At 44.9% G+C, this 23318-nt stretch overlaps 1 protein-coding gene across 1 annotated transcript in view; it reads left to right on the top strand.

Annotated features, from left to right (window-relative positions):
• LOC124776853 (alanine and glycine-rich protein-like) overlaps positions 1 to 23318 on the top strand; it is a 153489-nt gene that overhangs the window by 32431 nt on the left and 97740 nt on the right. Inside the window, exon 2 of the mRNA XM_047252028.1 lies at positions 803 to 1049. Within this exon, the coding sequence (XP_047107984.1) occupies positions 803 to 1049 (247 nt within the window). The remainder of the gene's footprint in view (positions 1 to 802; positions 1050 to 23318) is intronic.

The raw sequence follows: 23318 nt of genomic DNA on the forward strand, positions 1-23318 counted from the left end.
ATATTGATAACAGGCAAATATTGGCGAAATTCTCGATTCCTGGGATGGATGAATTCCCTCTATACATAATTTAGTTTGTACGGAACCTTCGATGTGTGAGACATAATCGCACGTAACCGAATTTTTTTCATATAACACTGAAATATTATCTTTCATGACGCTGCGCGCTAGAAAAAAACAGTTTACGTAAGTTCTGTTTTTGTTTCGTAGTGTTACTTTGGACCACTGTCGAAGCTTGACAAAGTTCCCCCCTTCTTTCTTAGGTCACTTTAAATTCATCCAGGATCGTTTATCAACATGCCAGGCAGAGTTCTATTTTTACGCGTGTCAGTGGTACGTATCTAACAATGTGTTAATGACAAAAATTAATTTCCACAAGTGCAAGCAGCGTGGTGAAACCATTGCTCCGTCAGCCTGAATTTAAGTGGTACTTGATTTACAGTTCGAGGTAAGATCTCGGATAATTCCTTTGGTAAGGAGAAGCTAACATTCCTCCCTCGGTCACTGATGTTGACCGGTACTTGAACATTCAACGGATGTCGGACGAGGAAATCTAGCTTTCTGTTTACTGGAAATGCTGACGTCGTTTCTCAGTATATTGACAGCTGTAGACAGCTGAGATTGGAGGTTACGCTAAAATCGCTACGTACTCGTATTACTTCGAGAACGAGCAGTGCCGTAATTCCGACAATATTATGAAGAGATATCAACAGTCTAATACTGGTCACGCATTAAATGCAAAGGTGTCAGAACTCTTCCCGAAGTGAACTAGTACGTCAGAGACATTGGTGTGGTTATACAGGCGCAAGGACACGCTTCACGGTGGCACCTGCTGCAAGGGGCGCAGAGCCGTCTGTGACGCGGTCTGGCGGGGGCGGCGGTGACGGGGGCGTTGACGGCGGGGGCGGCGGCGGCGGCGGCGGCGGCGGCGGCGGGCAGCGGGTCACTGTGCCCTGGCGGCGCGCCCGGGACGCCCGCCAGCGGACCTCGCCCCGCCACGCCGCGGCCGCCGCCGCCGCCGCCCCCGCCCCCGCCCCCGCCGCCGCTGCGTGACGTGAAGGTCACAGCCGTGCTCTCCGAGCCGTCTCACCGTCAGCCGTCACAGTTACACTGTTCCACAATCGATTAAGAGCAGATTTATATATCGTGGCTACCGTGACGCCAAACGATCACGTGAACACTCTTGAGAATGCGCTATTTGTCGAAAGTCGACATTCCATTGACTGGAATAGCACTCACACAGTGCATATTGAAAAGTGTATTAAGCTTGCGCTCGAAAACATAAACGCACGAATATTTCGTCAGGCAGAACTACATAGATCTGCACCAAACGAATAACAAAAACAAAACTAGGGCCAACTTAGAATGCTTGTAACTGCCATCTGAAGATGGATTTGTAAAGAAAAATCCGAAGCCGGTCATGGTCTGAAGATAATAAACCTTTTTAAACCATACATGTGGCTGGTAGCTGTTTTTTATAAATTATAAACCTTAACTCTTGAGAATGTTGTGAGTTTCTTCTTAGTGTGGAAGTAACAACCCACCGAACCATAACGCACCAGGCGCCTGCAGGCAGGCTAGGCTGCTGCTCTTTCTGCGCTACAATGCAGCTCCTGCACTTGATAGTAGGTCATCCAGGATCGGCGAGTATCAAAGGGGTTGCTGAACTCCGAGTGCCTAAGACGTCGTTACGGGTTCTGTATGTACAGGTACATTTTAAAAATTCTCAATAAAGATGGGCGGCTGCCGCCGAGGTTGGGGTGGGGATCTTAGAGGGGCGCTTTACTGTTTTATTTCTCCGGGGTTACTGTTGCATCCTCCGTGATCACACCATAGGACGACACAAAATAGGAGGTGTGAGAAAGCAGAAGTGTCCTTACCTGGTTTGGATAACGTTCAAATTTCGTAGAATTGTTTTGCACGGTCCCCACTGATACCAACCTGTACAGGAGACCTGCGTACCGGACGGGTGCGTCACGTTCGATGGGGATGCAGCCCCACATTGTCCTTAGAGAAGGGTTGAAACGTCCGAGGGTATCAGCAGTGTCAAAGTTTGTGAAGAACTTCTCATTGCTCATCGTACTGCGAACTGTCGCTTTGACTACGAAATGTGTGGCAATAATCAGCCCAAGGAAAGGAGCGGTTTCTTTGACGCCCTTTATGCCGCCCATTGATGTCTTTTAGTGCAGATTCTCAGCGGCGGTGTGTCTGGAGTATATTCTTCGGCCACTCATAAGAAAACCGTGTGATTTCATCTCTGGTTGCCGCTGTTCTGATCGCCATCGCAGAAGCGTCAAAGGAAGTGGTGAACCGTGGTTAAGACGAGGTGTGACGACCTCCTGAACGTGTGAAATGTTCACCGTGGGATTGGGCAGCTTTGTGGTGAAACTTTGTGCCAATGTAATGATGTTAACCCACCTTAGACCTCACATGAACTTCTGAGCTGTTGCTTTTTTCCGCAAGTGTCGACACATTGCTGCTTGAATCGTTGTCGAGCCCGAAGGTGACGCCGCAGGGCACCACGATTTTGCACCATTACAGAGGAACGATTTACGCGCCTTAGAGCCATGTATCGTACATGACCACCAGCGGCGTACGTCGGCCCTTCATAACGCTACCCCAAAACAGCAGGAAACCTTACCTTGCTGCACTCGCTGAACAGTGTGTCTAAGGCGTTCAGTCTGACAGGGGTTGCCTCCAAACACGTCTCCGACAATTGTCTGGTTGAACGCATATGCGATACTCATCGGTGAAGGAAACGTGATGCCAATCGTGTGCGGTCCATTCGGCGGCCCATCTGTACCGCGCTACATGTTGTCGAGGGTCAGCCGAAGTGGCCGAGCGGTTCTAGGTGCTACAGTCTGGAACCGCGCGACCGCTACGGTCGCAGGTTCGAATCCTGCCTCGGGCATGGATGTGAGTGATGTCCTTAGGTTAGTTAGGTTTAAGTAGTTTTAAGTTCTAGGGGACTGATGACCTCAGAAGTTAAGTCCCATAGTGCTCAGAGCCATTTGAACCATTTTTTTGTCGAGGTTGTAAAGATGGACCTCGCTATGGACGTCGGGAATGAAGTTGCGCATCATGCAGCCTATTGCGCGCAGTTTGAGTCGTAACACGATATCTGTGGCTGCACGAAAAGCATTATTTAACATGGTGGCGTTGCTGTCAGGGTTCCTCCGAGACATAATCCGTAGGTAGCGGTCATCCACTGCAGCAGTAGCCCTTGGGCGGCACGCGCGTTGCATATCATCGACTGTTCCTGTCTCTCTGTATATCCTCCATGTCCGAACAACATCGCTTTGGTTCACTCCGAGACGTCTGGACACTTCCCTTGTTGAGAGCCCTTCCTGGCACAAAGTAACAATGCGGACGCGATCGAACCACGGTAATGACCGTCTAGGCATGGTTGAACTACAGACAACACGAGTCGTGTACCTATTCCTAGTGGAGTAACTGGAACTGATCGGCTGTCGAACCCCCTCTGTCTAATAGGCGCTGCTCACGTATGATACAATATCCACAGTCAAGGCCTATCTTCAGGAGTTCTGGGAACTGGGGTGATGCAAAACTTTTTTTGGTGTGTGTATGTTTAAAGCAGAGTATTTCTACAGTAGCTGCAGTCCAGAATCGCTCGTTACTGTAGCCCACGAATCATCTGATAACACCTTATTCTACTGTCGCTCTCTCTCTTTCTTTTTTCCCATCAGTTTCCTGACTGATTTGATGTGGTCCGCCACGAATTCCTCTCCTGTGCCAAACAGTTCATCCAAGGTAGCACTTGCGACCTATGTGCCCAATTATTTGATGGCTGTTTCCCAACCTCTGTCTTCCTCTACAGATTTCGTCCTCTACAGCTCTCTCTAGTACCATGGAAATTATTCCGTGATGTCTCAACAGATGTTCTACTATCCTGTCCCTTCTTCTTGTCAGTATTTTCCATATATTTTCTTCCTCATCCATTCTGCCGAGAACCTCCTCTTTCATTACCTTATCAGTCCACATAATTTTCAAGGCTCTTCCGTAGCACCACATCTTAAATGCTTCGATTCTCTTGTGTTCCGCTTTTTCCACGGCCCATGTTTCAATACCATATAATGGTATGCTCCAAACATACAGCCTCAGAAATTTCTTCCTCGAATTAAAACCTATATTTGATACCAGCGGACTGCTGTCGGTCAGCAATGCCCTTTTTTGCTAGTGCTAGTCTGCATTTAATGTCCTCCTTGCTCCGTCCATTCATAGTTTATTTTGCTGACTAGGTAGCAGAGTTCCTTAGCTTCGTCTACTTCGAGAACTCCAATTCTGAAATTAAGCGTCTCGCAGTTTTCATTTCTACTACTTCTCATTACTTTTGTCTTTATTTCCAGTTATTACATGCTGTACACCATTGTACTTAGCATGGTGACCAGGAGTCTGTGAAATGTAGCATAAGAGATTCCGAGTATACCTTCCGACACTAACTCCGATGTGAGAAGGTGCTGCTTGGAGCAACGTGACTATGTGAAATATTAACAAAATCAGAAGTATTTTGTGCACGAGTACAGAATATATCTTCCACTCGCTATCAGAAGTGCTAATAAGGTACGGTTAATCTCCTCTCTCTGTTGCACACTTATTACAACACTTTTTGACACTTCCACAGCACTTGCAGTGGTCTGATCATCCTCTAGAAAACCAATCGTCATTTAGCAATAGTAACCAGTCGACTGACAGCTTTTACCCATTCCTCAACGGCATTATGCTCTCTACGCAACAACTTCGCCCTGCCACTGATTTTTTCCATCTTCGACAGTCGCCTGGACTACAATGCTGCAAGGTATCGATTTCTCCAGTTATGGAGATGACAAGTATGCTAGATTAAAGAGACAATGTGCTTACATATAAAACACCAAATTTCTTAACGCCCTGGGAAATTATTGTTTATCGGCGACGCTCAAGTTAGTAATTACAGGAAGAACTTGTAATTATCGTTACATTCTAAGTCACAGACATATATGTGTGTACATTGACTTACAATTTCGTTTTACATATCTCGGTTTAAATATCCATCATCAAGAATGTGCAGCCATAAATACAGAGTTTTTTTTATAGAGCCTGGGAAACAGACATACATTACTAATTATTACTTGTTTCCAAGAATTGTCTCATTGAAGAAACTTCTGTCGAGTGCACGATAAAACCCTCCAGGAGACTATCTCGCATCACATTAGATATAATGAGTCACATATACGGGCCCTTATCCAGGAACAACGCTGCCTACTGCTTCATAATAAGTAGTGATCATTGTCGTTAAGATAGTAAACTACTTCGTGGGAGGTTACCAGTATAAACAAACGAAGAAATTGGCACTGCTTAGGCGTACGTGGTTCACATAGTTTTAATGTTATAGATGATTCACATAGCAAAATTTGTTCACTACAGTTCAGACGTTACACTAACATAATAAATCACACGGGGTACGCAAGATATGCAAAGAAATGTCGGATTTTTCAGCAGGGAGGTGGAAGAGCTGCAGGAGATTATACCAATGATTTTCAAGAGCTCCCTGTTGATATCTTTTAAGTGGAGCGTCTTAGGTCCTAATCACCGGGGGGACGAGGTTGCTACAACATTCTTTCAAAGCTTTTTAGAACAGTTAACACATAAACATATAGTATACTGCTCGAACAACCTATCAAATCGTTGAAATGGGTCTAAGCACTATGGTGCTTAATATCTGAGGTCATCAGTCCCCTAGACTTAGAAGTACTTAAACCTAACTAACCTAAGGACATCACACACATCCATGCCCGAGGCAGGATTCGAACCTGCGATCGTAGCAGCAGTGCGGTTCCGGACTGAAGAGCCTAGAAACGCCACAGCGGCTGGCGAACAACCTATCACTAGCAGAGAACATGAATTGGACGATGCTGTAAAACTGTCTTGAAACAGTCACCGTGATTAGTTGACCGGTGTCCGAAAATCAGAGCACTCAAACTGTTTCACGAGACAACAGCTGGTACCCCTACACAACCACCGCCAGGTCACAGAAAGCTTCGGTACCATCCGTATCAAGCAGATTTTTACGTGTAGTCAGCGTGACTGCCTCAACCTATAACAACGTAAGAGGCCTATCGTTTCAGTATTTTCAGTTCTTTGAATTTGTTTTTTAACATATACTCTAAAACTATGCAACTAGTTTTAGAGTTTGTGTGGCTGTGAGTTTAAGCGGTTGTAAATAAGATAGAGTGAGAATTTTTTAACTAAAATTTTATTGCAAAAGTGTTTATATTTTAAATATTTAACCACTTTTATCTGAAACATTATCTATTAGGACCCTAATAACGCTGGTGAACAATATTTTTGTCACAAACAATGTGAATGGTGTTCTTTGCCAAGGCGTGGATGCTAAATTAGAAAGTGAAATTAGTTTTCTCCTGATGTGCCAGCCTTTATCTACCGACATCCTTGAAAAGGCTGCATATTGATTAGTCTTCTGTCGCTTTTAAACATCCTGCGGATTTAATTTTTGAAAAGTAATTAAAATATATACAAGGAATTACCAAAGATGTCCCACAGTTCAAAAAACTAACTTTAGGAAACGAAGATGGTTTGGCAGCACTGCCTATGAGTCATGCTTGAACACGTAGACTCGCGTTGCGTTTGTTGCCCCTTGATTCTCAGCAGTGAGAGTTGTGACAGGTGCTTGGTGTTCTAAGTCCGTGGTGGTCTGTGGCTTGCTTTAATGCAAAAGAAGAAAGCCTCATACCTGAACAAATAGTATAATTTTCGTTTGTTATATCTGTGGAGAAATAACTCGATGAATTGCTACGAATTTTATTTCAAGAGTAAGCCTGGTGACCAGGACAGTAACTGGACCCTACATACACTGTTAGTCATGTAGCCTATCTCACTCCTGACAGTCTGGTTAAAAGAACTGCGTCACGTGTACTCTGTTGTTCCCATGATTTGAAAGAAAGCAGCGGACCATACAACAGACTGTTAATTTTGTCTGGCAAAAATGGATGGCGTAATCTCGACAATAAGGAAAACAGTCAAAATGTTGTGATCAGACGACACTTCAATCGTCTGGGCACAACTGTGGTTCCTTTGATTGTTCTGCTCTAGAAGACATGAAATATTAATTCACTTTATTACATAAGTGAATAAAAGATCTACTTAACTTTGACACAGATCTTTGCCACAGGACTGCTTGATAAGTTACAACTGTCATTGACTGTTAAAGCATCGACAAACTGTCTGTCGGCTTCTGTCTCGGGTTCTTCGACCGACGTTTGTTTGGTAATTTTTCTGTCGCTTCGCCAGCACGACTCGTTGGCATTGTCAAAGCTTCACCATCCATTGCTAGCGATGGACTGAAGTCGAGCTAGCGGCCGCAGATTGAGTACCTTATGCGCCAACGTCATTTCCGGTGCTGTTCTTCCCTTGCTACTTGCATCGGTGTTTTGCTGCAGTACGGGAAGCCGGGATATGTACATCTCGAGGCTTTCTTCATTCTTTTTGCTGCTGTTCTCATGTTTGTGTATTTCTATAACTTCTCCGAACAAGCGGATGCGAAAGCTCTTTTCTTCAGCAAGAACTTCCTTGTCGGCGAATTTTACTATATGGTCGATCTCACACATTGCGAACTCCGTCACGGCTGATTTCTCCACCTGCCCCAACCTGCAATGCCGTTTGCGTTCTGTGATTCTGGTATTGACTGAAAGACCAGTTATTCCAGCATAAACTTTTCCACATGTAGATGGTGTTTGGTACATTCCCTACAGTGCAAGTGGGTTCCTTATCACCTTTGCGGTCTGAAACACACTTTGATCTTCTTTGTCAGTTTATAAACAGACCTTACGTCGTGATTGTGCAATATATGACCGATTCTGTCCGTCACTCTCGGAATGTATGGCAGAAAGGCCGTACCCGACGTTTCGTTTTCCGATGTGTCACTTCACCGATTGTTTTACTCTGTGACATTTCTTATGTAACTGGTGGAGTACCCATTGTTCTTCACAACGCTTTCCAGGTGTTGCATCTAGTGTCTTAGGTGCTGCAGCTCACATATTCGTCATCTTCGCGTAACGCGCAAATTAATCATGCCTCATTTCTGGTTGAGTGGTGATCTGACAGTTTGTGCAGGTTTCGATCCGTGTGTGTCGGTTTCCTACACACGCTATGAGCCAGGTTTCCACCTTCCCTTGTGACCAGCCCATCTCGAAAGGGTAGCTGTTTGTCCTTTTCAACCTCCAGGGTTAAGTTTATGCTGTCATGGAGACTGTTTAAGTGTCTTAAGGAAGTCACCGAGCTGTTCCTCTCCATGGCTCCACCCAACGAAGGTGTCATCAACATACCTGTACCACACCTTAAACAGCCTCAGTGCCAACATAAATTTTGCCATAGAGGTAGAAAAGGACAAACAGCTACCCTTTTTAGATGTGCTGGTTACAAGAGCTGGCGAAAACCTGAGACATAGCGTGTACCGAAAGCCGACACACACGGACCGATACCTGTACAGACTGTCAAACTACCACACGGGCGAGGAAAGAGATATGATTAATACGTTCAGAATAAAGTGAGCAAGACCAATATGTGAGCCGCAGAACCTTAGACGCGAGATGCAACACGTGGAAGGCGTTCTGAGGAACAATGGGTACTCCACCAGTTACATAAGAAATGTCACAGAGTAAAACAATCGATGAAGTGACACATCGGAAAACGAAACGTCGGGTACGGCCTTTCTGCCATACATTCCGAGAGTGACGGACAGAATCGGTCATATATTGCACAATCACGGCGTAAGGTCTATTTATAAACTGACAAAGAACATCAAAGTGTGTCTCAGATCGCAAATGTGAAAAGGAACCTACTTGCAATGTAGGGAATGTATCGTACACCACATACATGTGGAAACGTTTATGCTGGAATAACTGATCTTTCAGTCAATACCAGAATCACAGAACACAAACGGCATTGAAGGTTGGGGCAGGTGGAGAAATCAGCCGTGGCAGAGTCCGCAATGTGTGAGATCTCGGAAGTTCTTGCTGAAGAAAAGAGCTTTCGCATCCGTTTGTTCGGAGAAGTTATAGGAATACACAAACATAAGAACAGCATCAACAAGAAAGAAGAAAGCCTCAAGGTTTACAGATCCTGGCCTCCCGTACTGCAGCAAACGACCGTTGCAAGTAGGTAGGGAAGAAGCGCACCGGAAATGACCACGGAAAAGCCCTTGGACGTTGCCGCGTCAGGTACACATGATCTGCGGCCACTAGCTCGACTTCAGTCCACCAATAGCAAAGGATGGTGAAGCTTTGACAATGCGAGCCAGTCGTGCTGGCGAAGCGCCAGAAAAATCATCAAACAAACGTCTGCCGAAGAACTCTAGACAGAAGCCAACAGACAGTTCGTTAACAGGTGACCACGATAGCCTTGACAATTTTCTATTAAAGCATGATTTGATGCCGGCCGCGGTGGCCGTGCGGTTCTAGGCGCTCCAGTCCGGAGCCGCGCTGTTGCTACGGTCGCAGGTTCGAATCCTTCCTCGGGCATGGGTGTATGTGATGTCCTTAGGTTAGTTAGGTTTAATTAGTTCTAAGTTCTAGGGGACTGATGACCACAGCAGTTGAGTCCCATAGTGCTCAGAGCCATTTGAACCATGATTTGATGCACATACTAACAAACTGTTCTCCTGAAGCATGATGATCCACAATAAAATGAACAAGCCCATCAGAATCTTTAACTACCACGTTTATTCTATACTATGTCGTTGATCCCCACAGATGAGTTCACGAACTGGGGTGCGCTGTTGCATGCTCAACGCTATATTGACCTCAGCGTGAGGGCGCTGCTACGCTGAGAGGGGAGGTGTGGTGTTCAGGAGCAACTCCCATACGTCCTTGTGGATTGCAGCGAGCCACTAATATTTGTGGTATCGAATCGCATTGCCAACTTCGGTGTGGCAACGCGATTTCTGTACGGTACCACACTAAAATTTGCTATTGGGCCTGATTGTCAGAGTGAAGAATTGCTGTTACCAAAATAAATGATGTACAATTTTTGTCTCTAAGGGGGATTTCAGCGATCTCATTCGTGATTTACATTTGTCAAATCAACAGACAGAGCTTTTATCTTCGCGAGACAAAATACGAGATCTTCATTTCGCGATTGGAATGTTTGTGTTTTCGTGACTGAAACATTAAACCTAAAGCACTGTTTTTCTCTAGCACAATTTTCCGTGCGCCTAGGAGAATGGAACTTTGACCTTTGACACTACGTTACAGAATCATTTAGCGGCAGGGCATTCGATAGATATGTTCGGGGTGATTTCATCGTTTTACTCAAAATTTCCCGGAAATTTGCAGACACATTTAGCACCTGAACAAAAATGATGTAGTCGCTTGTAGATGGCCACACCGTTGGCCAAAGCTAATGAAATAATTTACGTTTTCGTCTAGCGTAACACGAGCGACGAAAATCTCGCACTACAGCCAAATAAAAACGGAACGGGCAGAATAAGTACACATTGTCAACGTGCGCCTGTTGCGCAGCTACTGTTTCGCTACGGAGCAGTAAACTCAAGTTCGTAGCATTCGGAAAACGATCTGGAAAGCAACATGGGCAAAAAGAGTCTAACAACGAACAAAATCAGTAACGTATAGCATTCAAGTTGTACAAGTTTCTTCGTGTTTCTTTCTTTCCTTTTTCAGTGAAAGTGTGATCTTGCAATTAAAGGAAATCAACTTAAATTTGAAAGAAAGACTAGGATTTGCATTAAAGTTTTATACTGGCATGACACCTGCATTTCACGTACGTGCGGTAATTGAAAGTATACAGTGCCCGCATAATGAGAAAATTCAATCCTGTTGAAAGAGAGAGAGGGAGCTGGATGAGGTCGTAACAAGCTTTACGCATTCAGCCTCTGAACAGATGGCTGCCGTCTGTCCAGAAAGCGCAACGGTCGAGGATGTCGTATTATGCAGTTATAGCTCCATGCTGACAATATTCCACGCTTAAGCGATTTCTGAGTAAGGTGCTCGTAAAAGACTATTGCAGAATGCTCTCGGCCATGGGTAAAGTTTCCTGGGGCGAAAGATATTTTTAGCTTGTTGACCACGCTGTTGTCTCCAAGAAAGTATAATCGCAAAATAATATGATATATCATGTACCACACTTAGTACAGCTTGTCATTTGCAAGTAACAAAACAATCCAAGGTTCAAAATTAACATCGATATTTGTTCACTTAAACGGTATTCTTACTTGGTTTTTCGAGTAGTAGCTGGCCGTAGATACAGAAAATACAAAAACAAACGTGGGAAACAACTCCAAATTATCCAATTACAGCGCCAGTATAAGGGACGTAGCAGCCAGCGCCATCAAAAATGTTTTATTTCCTTAACAAAGCAGCAAGACATACATGTAAGATGTAAAATAAATTGCATGGATCATGACCGAAATACACATTCGACGGAAGAATCGTTCCTGTGCCGATGATATGAATTTTCAGGGATGACAGATAAGTAAACGACTGACTTACGAAGCCAGACCTGTCGTGGAATAATTCTATCAGAGGAATTCAAATGCATTTGACATGCATCTACACAAATTTCTGCAGTCCGCAGCACAAAAAAAACAGCAGAGACAAACATAAAACTGATCTATTGCGCTGAGATTGCTCAAAATCAATCACGCTGACCATTTGTTACTGCGTTTTCTTCGCCTTACACCTGACGATGATGCAACGATCGATGTTTCCACCCGTTGATGAGTCGACGATCGACACTTCCGACAGATAATGATCCGACAGTCGATGTCTCCAGCTAGTGACGATGCAGTGATCGATGCTTCGATGCTTCGATGCTTCCAGCCGCTGAACACGAAGCTGGTGATTACAATCCTGTCACTGCCGCCATATAAAATGTTCCTATTGCCCATGTCTCGAAGCTACTGTAGTGTCGTGCGAAATCACACTTTTGGCCGTCGTCTGAATACATATTTTTAGTGACATGTAGTGTGCTAGACAAATTACGCGACATACTGCTCCACGTATTTAAATGGAAATGTTAATTGGCAGACCCGGATTAATTGTCTGCAATACTACATTAAGAAATCAATGTAAATAAGCCTCGCCTTAATCCACGACATAGGGTGAAACTTCACGTGCAGGATGGCCGGCCATTCTGAAAACATTTGAGGATTTTTATGACAAATTTTATTTCGAGGGAATAAGTCGTGTCTTCAAACGTTTATTCAGTTTCATTTCGTATGCCTTTACAGAGCGTAGGAGCCTATGGAAACCTAGAGTCAGTGTCACGCAACTTTTCCGTTAAGGGTACAGGCTTTGAACGACTGTTAAATAAACCACCTCCATGCACCACCCAGACGACCAATAGTGAATCTGGGAAACGATTCATGTGTATGGTTGCTGGAGCGTCTTGGAAGACGGAAAACAGCCTGGACTCTCTCCAGTAGTCCAGCCATTAGACAGAGTAGACGGCCCTCTGTTGTCCAGGAGCGGCCATCAGTCATTCGAACATGATCTACTTCCTCTTACGCTGCCAGTTCCCTTTCTTGTATTCCATCACATAAACAGGCAGTCGCCCTTTACTACTGTTCTGGGTGAGCCCTTCTGTACTCCGTAATTTCAGAATATAGACCAAGTTTACTACATTTCACTTTTTTATTTCGAAAAACTTCCTAGTGGCGCCCTCTTCTCCCATCCTGACCAAGCTCTGCTTCTCACGCCGGTACATTATAATTCAAAGGTTAGTAATTAAAAGCCGTTCGTCATCTAACTATTTTCGGGAAAGATTCCGAGGCCAAATATGTTCACTCCTAAAGGTTAAGTACGCCACCTTCAACGAGATGTTACCAATTGTAATGGTGATTGTCATAACAACAAACAGGAACACAATTCGAAGTCAACGAGGAAATGGTCGCTCAAAAACACCGCTCACATATTGGCACGGAAACAAATGAAATTTTTTTGATGTAAATTAAACCTATCGAAGTCCTTCACTTTTATTCAACAACACCTCCAGCTAGCTAATGCCTCCATACTTTGATCTGAGACTTTCTTTTACCAAACAAGTCCACGCTCAAAATAAGTAACACTCTCAGAGGCGCGGCTCCCCCCCGTTTGAGGTTCGAGTCCCTCCTCGGGCATGGGTGTATGTGTTGTCCATAGCGTAAGTTAGTTTAACTTAGATTAAGTAGTGTGTTAGCTTAGGGACCGATGACCTAAGCAGTTTGGTCCCATAAGACCTTACCACAAATTTACAATTTATTTTATTCTCAGAGAAAAACCGAAAAGTACCTAAGGAAAGTTCAACACTTACACCAGGAACGCCCTTTCGAACACCTTGTAGCCTTTTCGCATCGGAAAAGTAACGTTATTGATCACGAAGGATCACTTACTGCCGACCTCTGAAATGCACCATGAAGACACCACCTCCGCCCAAGAGGGCTCCCGGTCGACTTCTCGATTTCTGCCCTCCAAACCATTCCACGAAATTATTTAGCACCTAGGCCTTTCAGCCAATGAGATTTAGGAGCAGAACTTTTTCTCTTTGCTCCTGCTTATAGCGTTTCTGTAAGGTGCTGCCTCCTGGCAAGACTTCAGGCACTTTTCGCCTGCTAGCTGGCAACCACTGGACATTTTAACTACCACCATCTTCAGCTGAATGAAAAGAAAATCCTTCCCTCTGCAATTGGAAGCGAAACAGGGCTAGTACGCGTGTCGCCAGGAAATGATATATTACAACGTGAAAAATCTGCAAAGCCTGAAAAGGATATTGTGAAAATAGTTATCGCTTCCTGTGGCAACAGTGGAGTTGTTTTAACTAGTCTGATAGAGCCGCATATAAACTGGGAGACACCACACTAAAAAACTGTTGCGAATGTAGCACTCAGTGCAAGTTTTCAAGATGCAGATCACGGTTACCTTTTCACATTGATACATTTTCCAGTGTCTATCATTCCTAAATGTTCGGTATCAACATCACAGAAACTTCCTTTAGTTCAATTACAGAGGAGGCGGAAAAGAATTGCAAAAAGGAATCTCTGTGGCTATTTGAAAAGACTGTCCTAATATTCGTGCGACATTATTTCAGACACAATGGAAAACTTAAATCTGTGTTGGGGTGTGGCTACCCATTCCGGCTAGTTACATCTCACCCGAGTGATATGCAGAATGGAATAGTATGCTAGTGAGAGGCAGAATGTGCAAACTGCACTTAGAATCGTGAAGTCAGATATGGCAGTGATTGCAGGGGCAGCACTAATTATGTATGCTTGCTCTTTCTCTACTGGGTCGTCTGGAGCGGGAGATAAAAAGCAATGAGGGCTGCCGCACGGATCGCTCCCTTGCGATGCAGACAGCGGTGTCTTTTGATAGCTGGGCGATGAACTCACGACAGGGAGAAAATGAAAGAACATACTATTGTGCTAACGGATGGCCAGGCGCCGGACGTTAATCCTTCCTAGCCTAGGAGAACGCGGTAGGGCGCAGTTACGGTGGTAAAAATGCAGCCACCCCACAGCTTCCTCCAGCTCAGCCTGTAGATAGCATAGAGCATCTGCAGATCGACGAGAAAAACTCGTTGGTTGCCTGAGGGAATTCAGAGAAATGCTATTCACGGCATGTAGAACTATAGGCTCTGGAGCAAACCAAAACACAACACCATCTGCCGTCATTGTGGGGCCGGTGAGTCCCCAGCCGACCTAAGCGGGCAGAACCAATTGTTCCCTCTTGTTTTCCCATGGGCAGAACACGCCCTGTCGTTGGTAGACGTCCTCCCTGAGATTCACTTTTTGAGCAGAGACTAGCACTAAAGAAGTCGTCAGAGACGTGCGATAAAGAACGCGATTAGAAGATGAGTTATTACGGTGCCGATGGTGAAAGTAGTAGAGACTTTGTAAAATTATACTATTGGTCAAAGTTGGTAGCAAAGAAAAAGATTCGCTTCGAAATTTCAGGCAAATGAAAAGCTGCAGCCAGGCGCGGACGAATGTGCTTTTTAGAATTCGGAATCGGGCGGTCTAGTAACCAAGACCAACACTGGAATCAGATGGGGGACTGAGAAAGGTTGGGGATTTGCAGTCGGACGGCAGCAGAAGAGCGCACATACGGCGGGCAGTGACGGAGGTCAACCTCGAGTTACTACGGTTCGATGGCAACCAGCCACAGATCACGGTAAGATTACACTGCTGCATCAGCATGTTAGGGACGGATAGGCAAGCTATTTTGATCGATTGGATGGAAATGGCGTCCTCTATAATGGTCGCTCTACTGCAGTAAGAGAGTTGTCTTCATTTGCTGTCGGTTCCTTGCCACGCAGTCACTGCTTACCTACCATACGACTTCGCACTTCTCTAAATATGATGGGGATACGTTGTAACCCGACTGATATCCTTACAGGACCTTACTTGCCTGTGACCCTTGTCAACCAACAATGGAGACTGTTTATGTGAACTGTAATACACTGTGTGTCCGGACACCTCCAAAAACATACGTTTTTCATATTAGGTGCATTGTGCTGCCACCTGCTGCCAGTTTCTCCATATCAGCGACCTCAGTAGTCATTAGACATCGTGAGAGAGCAGAATGTGGCGCTCCGCGGAACTCACGGCCTTCGCACGTCTGTACGCGAGATTTCGACACTCTAAATATCCCTAGATCCACTGTTTCCGATGTGATAGTGAAGTGGAAACGTGAAGAGACACGTACAGCACAAAAGAGTACAGGCTGACGTCGTCTGTTGACTGACAGAGACCGCCGACAGTTGAAGAGGGTCGTAATGTATAAGAGGCGACCATCTATCCAGACCATCACACAGGAATTCCAAACTGCATCAGGATCCACTGCAATTACTAAGACAGGATGTGAGAAAACCTGGATTTCGTGGTCGAGCGTCTGCTCATAAGCCACACATCACGCCGGTAAATGCCAAACGACGTCTCGTTTGGTGTAAGGAGCGTAAACATTGGACGATTGAACAGTGGAAAAACGTTGTGTGGAGTGTCGAATCACGATACACAATGTGACGATCCAATGGCACAGTGTGGATATGGCGAATGCCCGGTGAAAGTCATCTGCCAGCGTGTGTAGTGCCAACAGTAAAATTCGGAGGCGGTGGTGTTTTGGTATAGTCGTGTTTTTCATGGAGTGGGCTTGCAACCCTTGTTGTTTTGGGTGGCACTATCACAGCACAGGCCTACATTGATGTTTTAAGCTCCTTCTTGCTTCCCACTGTTGAAGATAAATTCAGAGATGACGACTGCATCTTTCAGCACGAACGAGTACCTGTTCATAATGCACGGCCTGTGGCAGAGTGGTTACAGGACAATAGCATCCCTGTAATGGACTGGCCTGCACAGAGACCTGACCTGAACCCTATAGAACACTTTAGGGATGGTTTGGAACGCCGATTTCGTGCCAGGCCCCACCTACCGACATCGATACCTCTCCTCAGTGCAGCAAGAATGGGCTGCCATTCCCCAAGAAACCTTCCAGCACCTGTTTGAACGTATGCTTGCGAGAGTGGAAGCTGTCATCAAGGCTAGGGGTGGGTTAACACCATACTGAATTCAGCATGGAGGGCGCCACGAACTTGTAAGTCATTTTCAGCCAGGTGTCCGGATACTTCTGATCACATAGTTTATACTGTCGGAAATGACTATGTGAATAATGAATGTTCCATCCTTGCAAACTTCAATGTTGTTTGTGAAATAAATTCTCAATGCTGTATTCCATGCTTGGTTTTCACAACTAGTAAATCCTATTTTACAGAAAAGAGTATAGAAGATTCCCCCAGACCGCACTTGGGATAAACTGGTATGGACGCCTCACACGACATCGTGTTACCAAAAGTTAGTGCCGTAACTTCAGTAGTTTGCATTGGTTCCTGAGGATAGACCTGCGACTGGAATTAGACCGGCCAGAGCAGCCAGCAGAAGTTCAGTTACAAGGGAGGTCTCGTAGGATCTCTCAGAACGAAATTTTGGTGTTTTCTCTCCAGTCCCTATCCCCGCCCCTTTCACCCGAATATAAGTCCAGCCTCTTAACCAATGGCCCCCTCTGCTCGACGTCTTCAGATGGTACCAGATGCAGCGCTCAAGCGGTAAAATCTTGGTGTCAGAACTTCCTGGTTCTGAATCTGGAAAATTCTGATGACTACACGCTCATAAGATATTCGCTTGTGTCCGGCCACTGCCTATCTGTAATTTACAGGGTGTTTCACGGTTACTGTTACAGGTTTCTAGGAGCTCTAAAGGAGACATAAAATTCTGATAGGGAACCTATGACCGAAAACGTACCGTTTGGATTCAAAATGAGTTTTAAGATCGAATCAGTTTTAAATGTCCCACTGCACAGTACGCGCATAGTGGAGACTGTGAGCCCTCACCTGGGTGCTCTGCAGGAGGCCGCGTCGCTGCCACTGTTTGGAGAACTCGTCGTCGAGCCGTCTCCAACGACGGAGTGCAGCGCGTTGTTGGAACACCGCAGTAAACCAGTCTCGCAGCCGTTGAAGTCGGACGACAATGGTATGTGATACCATACTGCTGTGTCCTCTTCTCAGTTTCTGTGCGAGATTTGAAAGCAATTTGATCTCCAAGCTCACTTCATATTCAAACGGCACATTTCCCGACATATATTTCTTATCACAAATTTATCTACTAAATCCTCTCAACAACCCCTAGAAGCCTGTGTATAGGAATCGTGAAACACACTCTGTTGTGCAGAAGCATTTTTGATCAACTACTAAACGCTGCGTTTCATTGCCCTGATACTGGTGCATATCTTATGGACTCAAGTATCTTTATTGAACATATTATAATATTATATTATATTATATATTATAATATATAAAATACATACAAAGTAATGTGGAATCATTACAACAAGAAGTCTATCTCACAAAAAGCCAAATTACGCCATTACGACACGGTGGTGATCCCCGAGGCACTATGTGCAGCAGAGACCACACTAATCCTAGGGTATACACGTATCAGACAGTTAGAAAAAGTAGAACGGAAAATACTTAGGAAAATATTTGGCGCAACTAACAACAACGGAATATGGATCAAGAAACCTACAGAGGAACTGTACAAACATACGGAGACAATCACAGAAAAGATTAGAAAACGCAGGCTACAATTCTATGGACACCTATACAGAATGCCATCTCACAGGCTGAAGAAACACATCTTTGACTGGGTAACCACTAGAAACAACAAATGGGTGGCTGAGGTAGAAAACGACCTGAACCAACTCAACAAACAGCAGACACAATAAACGACAGAATAAAATTCAGAAACATCATTAAGAAAAGTAAACTACATGAGATACAATGTGACAAACGAACAGGCATAAAATGGACCGAAGAACGCGAGCAAGATCACAGCCAGAAGATGAAAGAAATATGGGCAACCAAAAAGGCAATCAAGATAAAGCCGAAGACACAAATCCGACAAGAAGCATGGACAGAGGACCGGAAATAGAAACACAGCGAGCGAATGAGGGAAGTTTGGGCAGCAAGGAAGGCAGCAAAAGGAACTGGCCATGTAGTTTAGTCCAAATGCGCTCTTTAAGGGCAAAACACCAATAATAACAATAATAATAATAATAATAATAATAATATAAAATATAATATTACTAGTTTCACTTTCGACTAAGCGAAACATTGTATGTTCCTGTCTCAATGCCCGACTTCTGCCATCGCGAAGCACATTGCAGTCGGCCTGAGTGGCCGTGCGGTTCTAGGCGCTACAGTCTGGAACCGAGCGACCGCTACGGTCGCAGGTTCGAATCCTGCCTCGGGCATGGATGTGTGTGATAGGCGACTGATGACCTCAGAAGTTAAGTCGCATAGCGCTCAGAGCCATTTGAACCAATTGAAGCACATTGCAGAGGTATGGTGCCTGCCCTACATAGAGACTCGCGGCCTGCCCCTGTCGTACCACATCTCATCCCGGAACTACATTAATTCAGTGTGTACGTTAGTTCCTCATGACCTACTAAAAATTCGAAGTAATTACATTTCGCATGTAGAACGGGACTATTGTGTCAAATATTCGGTAAACGTAAGTGTAAAATAGATAGCGAGTCACAGTAAAGAAGACACGCTGAGTTGCAGGAAGGCACAACGGAAGGACTGCTGCACCTTGAGCTTTCGGCCGAAGCCTTCTTCAGAAAAGAGAAAACTCACACACACACAACCCACGGAGGAGATTTTGTTACGTAGTTAAATTTTTCGTCTTCGTACGGTTTATCTTCCTTCATTCCCAATAAAGTTAGTGAAACCTTAACGTATTTCAATAGAACTCCTAGGCAGATGTCTCATCCAGCCATAACTTGCATGTTCTCTCAAGCTTGTTATATCATGGGTCAAATTTTTCGCACGTGCGATTTACGATGCGGATTATTCCTATTTCCCTTCTTAGGTATTGATGTGACTTGAGCAATTTTCCAGTCTTTAGATACGGATCTTTCTATGAGCCAACGCTTGCTAAATATTGCTAAATATGGAGCTATTCTATCAGCATACTCTGAAAGGAACCTGACCGGCATACGCTATCTGATCAAACGTATTTGAAACAACCCTGTGTAATCTGGCATTGAGCGCTAGATGCCACGAGAGGAGGACTCGCCAGTTCAAAAGGAGACACGGAGTATTGTGTTCTCAGTTGAGAAGCAGTGACGGCAGAATGAGTCTGTCAGTAACTTGGAGTGTGCACCGTTCAGTGGATTTCACGTTAGGTACATTTCAACCCTTCTACGGCTGCCCTAGTCGGCTGTTGGTCGGCAGATGGTGAAGTGGCTGTGCGAAGGAACGACTGCTGCCAAACCGAGACCAGGCAGGCCTCATGTACTGACGGACGGGGACCGTCTAACACTGCGGAGGGTGGATGTAAAAAATTATCACTTGAAGTTCCATAGTACGACCAGAAGTTCAGCTATTACAATGATTGCGCGTATGAAATAAAACAGAGTGGGGTCCAGTGGTGGAGCAGCCCCTCATGAGCCACACGTCTCTGTAGCCACTGCTAAGCGACGCTCGATCTGGTGTGAAGAGCGACACCGCTGCTTTGGAGTGAGCAGTCACACTGTACACTGTCGCCATCAAGTGGGGGGGGGGGGGGGGGTTTGGGGTTGGCGAATGTGTGGAGTGCCAAAAGTGAGGCACAGAGGATGTTGTGTTACAGTATAGGTGTGGTCCTCTTATTGCAGTTAAGAAAACGATAAATGCCGAAGGATATGAACACATTATAGAGCATTGCGTTCTGCGTACGATAGAAGAACAGTTCGAAGACGATGATTATTTGTATCAGCATATCAATGGCTCGTGTCCTAAGGGAACATTTGTGAGCCAATGGTTTGTCGACAATAACATTCCTAAAATGAACTGGCCTGCCCAGAGAATCGACCTGATCCCAATGGAACACTTCTGGTTCTTCGCTCCAAAGCCCAACGCTGAACATCACAACCCTCTCTGGTTTCAGCTCTTGAGGAAGGGTGGGCCGCCATTCCTCCACAGATATCCAGACACCTCATTTAAAGTGTCCCCAGCAGAGTTCAACTGTTTTAAAGGCAAAGAGTGGACATGCCCCATATTAATTCTCACTAATAGGTGCTCGGATACTTTTGATCTGGTAGTGTACTTTCTATGCACGTCGTTCGTCGTTCAGTGTTAGCTATTTTCCGAAATGAAGGGAATGGATACCCCGTAACGCCAGAAGTTCTTACTGCATCTTGAGGAAGTATCATCTGCGTTGAGTGACGTTTATAGTCCCACTTAGCAGCAAATTGGTTAATATGTGGGCGTAGATGGGAGAAGCAGACTACGTCTAAACACTGGCGCAGCGAAGGGAGCCTCGGAAGGCGAGAGTCATGTATGTTGTGACGTCATTCAATAGTCCATGTGCACGCCTCAGCAGACGCCTACTGAGTTCTTTTCATATGCAGATGACGGGCAGCGTGTAATTTAAAAGCCGGACACAGCGCTCTACCAATAAATGACGCACACCCTCTATTCTGACACTCTCATAATTCCGGTTCACTGATGAATAGCCTACTTCGACTACTGTTACGAAAATGAATAACGTTTAAAATCATTTATCAGAGGCAGACCAGCAGTGAAAACACTAAGCTTTTAAAATGCCGTAGTTTAGAACTGTGACGCATATTACTGGACATGTGAAGGTTCCTTAGTGAAAGGGACGACGCGTGCTACGCAGATATTTCAGCATGGAAGAGCTTTGTGCGTGAGGCTAAAGTATCACTTATGAAGACTTCTGTGTGGTTTTATTACGAATCGAAGTAATCGGGAAACGTCTGGATAACAAATGAGACCGTGGATATTGATCCAGAGCAGTACGCCATTGAGCAGACTGTTCGTTTGTAACATCTTGAAAGTGAAAATAAAATTTGAATAAACGCAAAATACTGCTGCGCAAGTTGGTGATAACAGTTGTTGCTCTTCTACTGGGAGAGATTTTCTGCTGACAGAACCGAACGAGGTGACGCAGTAGTTAGCACCATGGACACACAGTCTGGAAGATGACGGTTCAAATCCCTGTCCAGCCATCCAGATCTAGGTTTCCCATGGTTTCCCTAAACCGCTTAAGACTAATGCCGGGGTGGTTCCTTTGAAAACAGCACTGCCGACTCCTTTTCCCATCCTTCCCAAATCCGAGCTTGTGCTCCGTCTCTAATTACCTCGATGTCGGCGCGACGTTACACACTAATCTTCCATTTCCCTTCCTTTTTTCTGTTTGATAATGGTAACATGATTTACAAGCATGTTTTGACGCGTGTATGTTCAGTTACGACGCTACATTCCGCATTTATTTTACTTATCTCTCGAAATCACATTTATCTTGGAGAGTATCAGAATGTGCATCTGTAGAATAGAAGCAAAAGGTGAAGTCGCTGTCAACGAGAGCGCTTCATCAGTGACAGCGGTCGACCTGTGTCTTCTCCTCCATTAATCTCGATGTCTCCTCTAAAGTTCTTTTGAGGACACACAGCGCTTAAACCCGAGCAGATTACGCATAATCTACAGATTATCAGAGTGGCTGGCGGAGCAGGAAACGACCAGCTGCGAGAGCTGATATCACTGTGCTAGTACATACGTGAAGCAACTCACTTGAGTTTACTCGGCGCTGTGAATAAGCATTTCTTCACTATTATTATTGTGATGACAAATACGTCGGTACAGATGAACTACTGAAATGACTTCGATACATCTTCTTCAGACAAGCACCACTCAAAGAGGAAAATGAAAGTAATAACTTATATACGACATACGTGTTAAAGAGATTCTGAAACCTGTCAGTAAACACGCCGTAGTTGGTTCATTTCGTGACACATTACGAATACTACTGTCTCTCTAGTTGAACATTCCAGTGAAGACGACAATGGTTAGACATTACACAGGCCTGTAGTGTTTGTGTTTAGGTAATGACGACACCGACGACGCCGATGATGATGGCGATGATTGAAAAAAGAGAACTAGATGACCAATACAGCAGAAAGCCTACATCTCTTCTCTAGGTAACGTGACAATCTACAGGACAAATCTACGTCAGATGCGTCGTACGATGGAACTATATAACATACCGACCACGGGTTTGGCATTGCTTTCAAAACACTGACATACAGTCCGCTATCTAGTAACTGTTTGTTCATAATTTCGTCTTATCTTGGTATTGCCCAAAATTATTTGCATCACTATGATTCCAAGAGGCTCTCTCAAATCGGGTCAAAGAGACAGAATATTTACCTATATGATATTGCAGGTCTGTGTTATTCCGAATTACGATGCATTGTTCGTTCGAACAGGCACTGCAGTATAGTATTTATCCTCCGACATCGGGTAAGCGACATTTAAGTAAAATGCCCTCCCTTACGGGAATATACATTATGGATGTACGAATACAATTTGTAGACACATGGCTGACGACACAAAGTTTGAGCCTATCCGAGACTCGTGCTCGGATAGCTAAGACCACTCGCATTGTTGTCATTTTGTCATTCCATTATGCAGCTGATGGTTATCCAACAAATGCAAGGTTGTAGAAGCAACCCCCTATGAACCATGGACCTTGCCGTTGGTGGGGAGGCTTGCGTGCCTCAGCGATACAGATAGCCGTACCGTAGGTGCAACCACAACGGAGGGGTATCTGTTGAGAGGCCAGACAAACGTGTGGTTCCTGAAGAGGGGCAGCAGCCTTTTCAGTAGTTGCAAGACCAAGAGTCTGGATGATTGACTGATCTGGCCTTGTAACAATAACCAAAACGGCCTTGCTGTGCTGGTACTGCGAACGGCTGAAA

Source organism: Schistocerca piceifrons, chromosome 1 (genome assembly GCF_021461385.2).
Source record: "Schistocerca piceifrons isolate TAMUIC-IGC-003096 chromosome 1, iqSchPice1.1, whole genome shotgun sequence".
NCBI lineage: Eukaryota > Metazoa > Arthropoda > Insecta > Orthoptera > Acrididae > Schistocerca > Schistocerca piceifrons.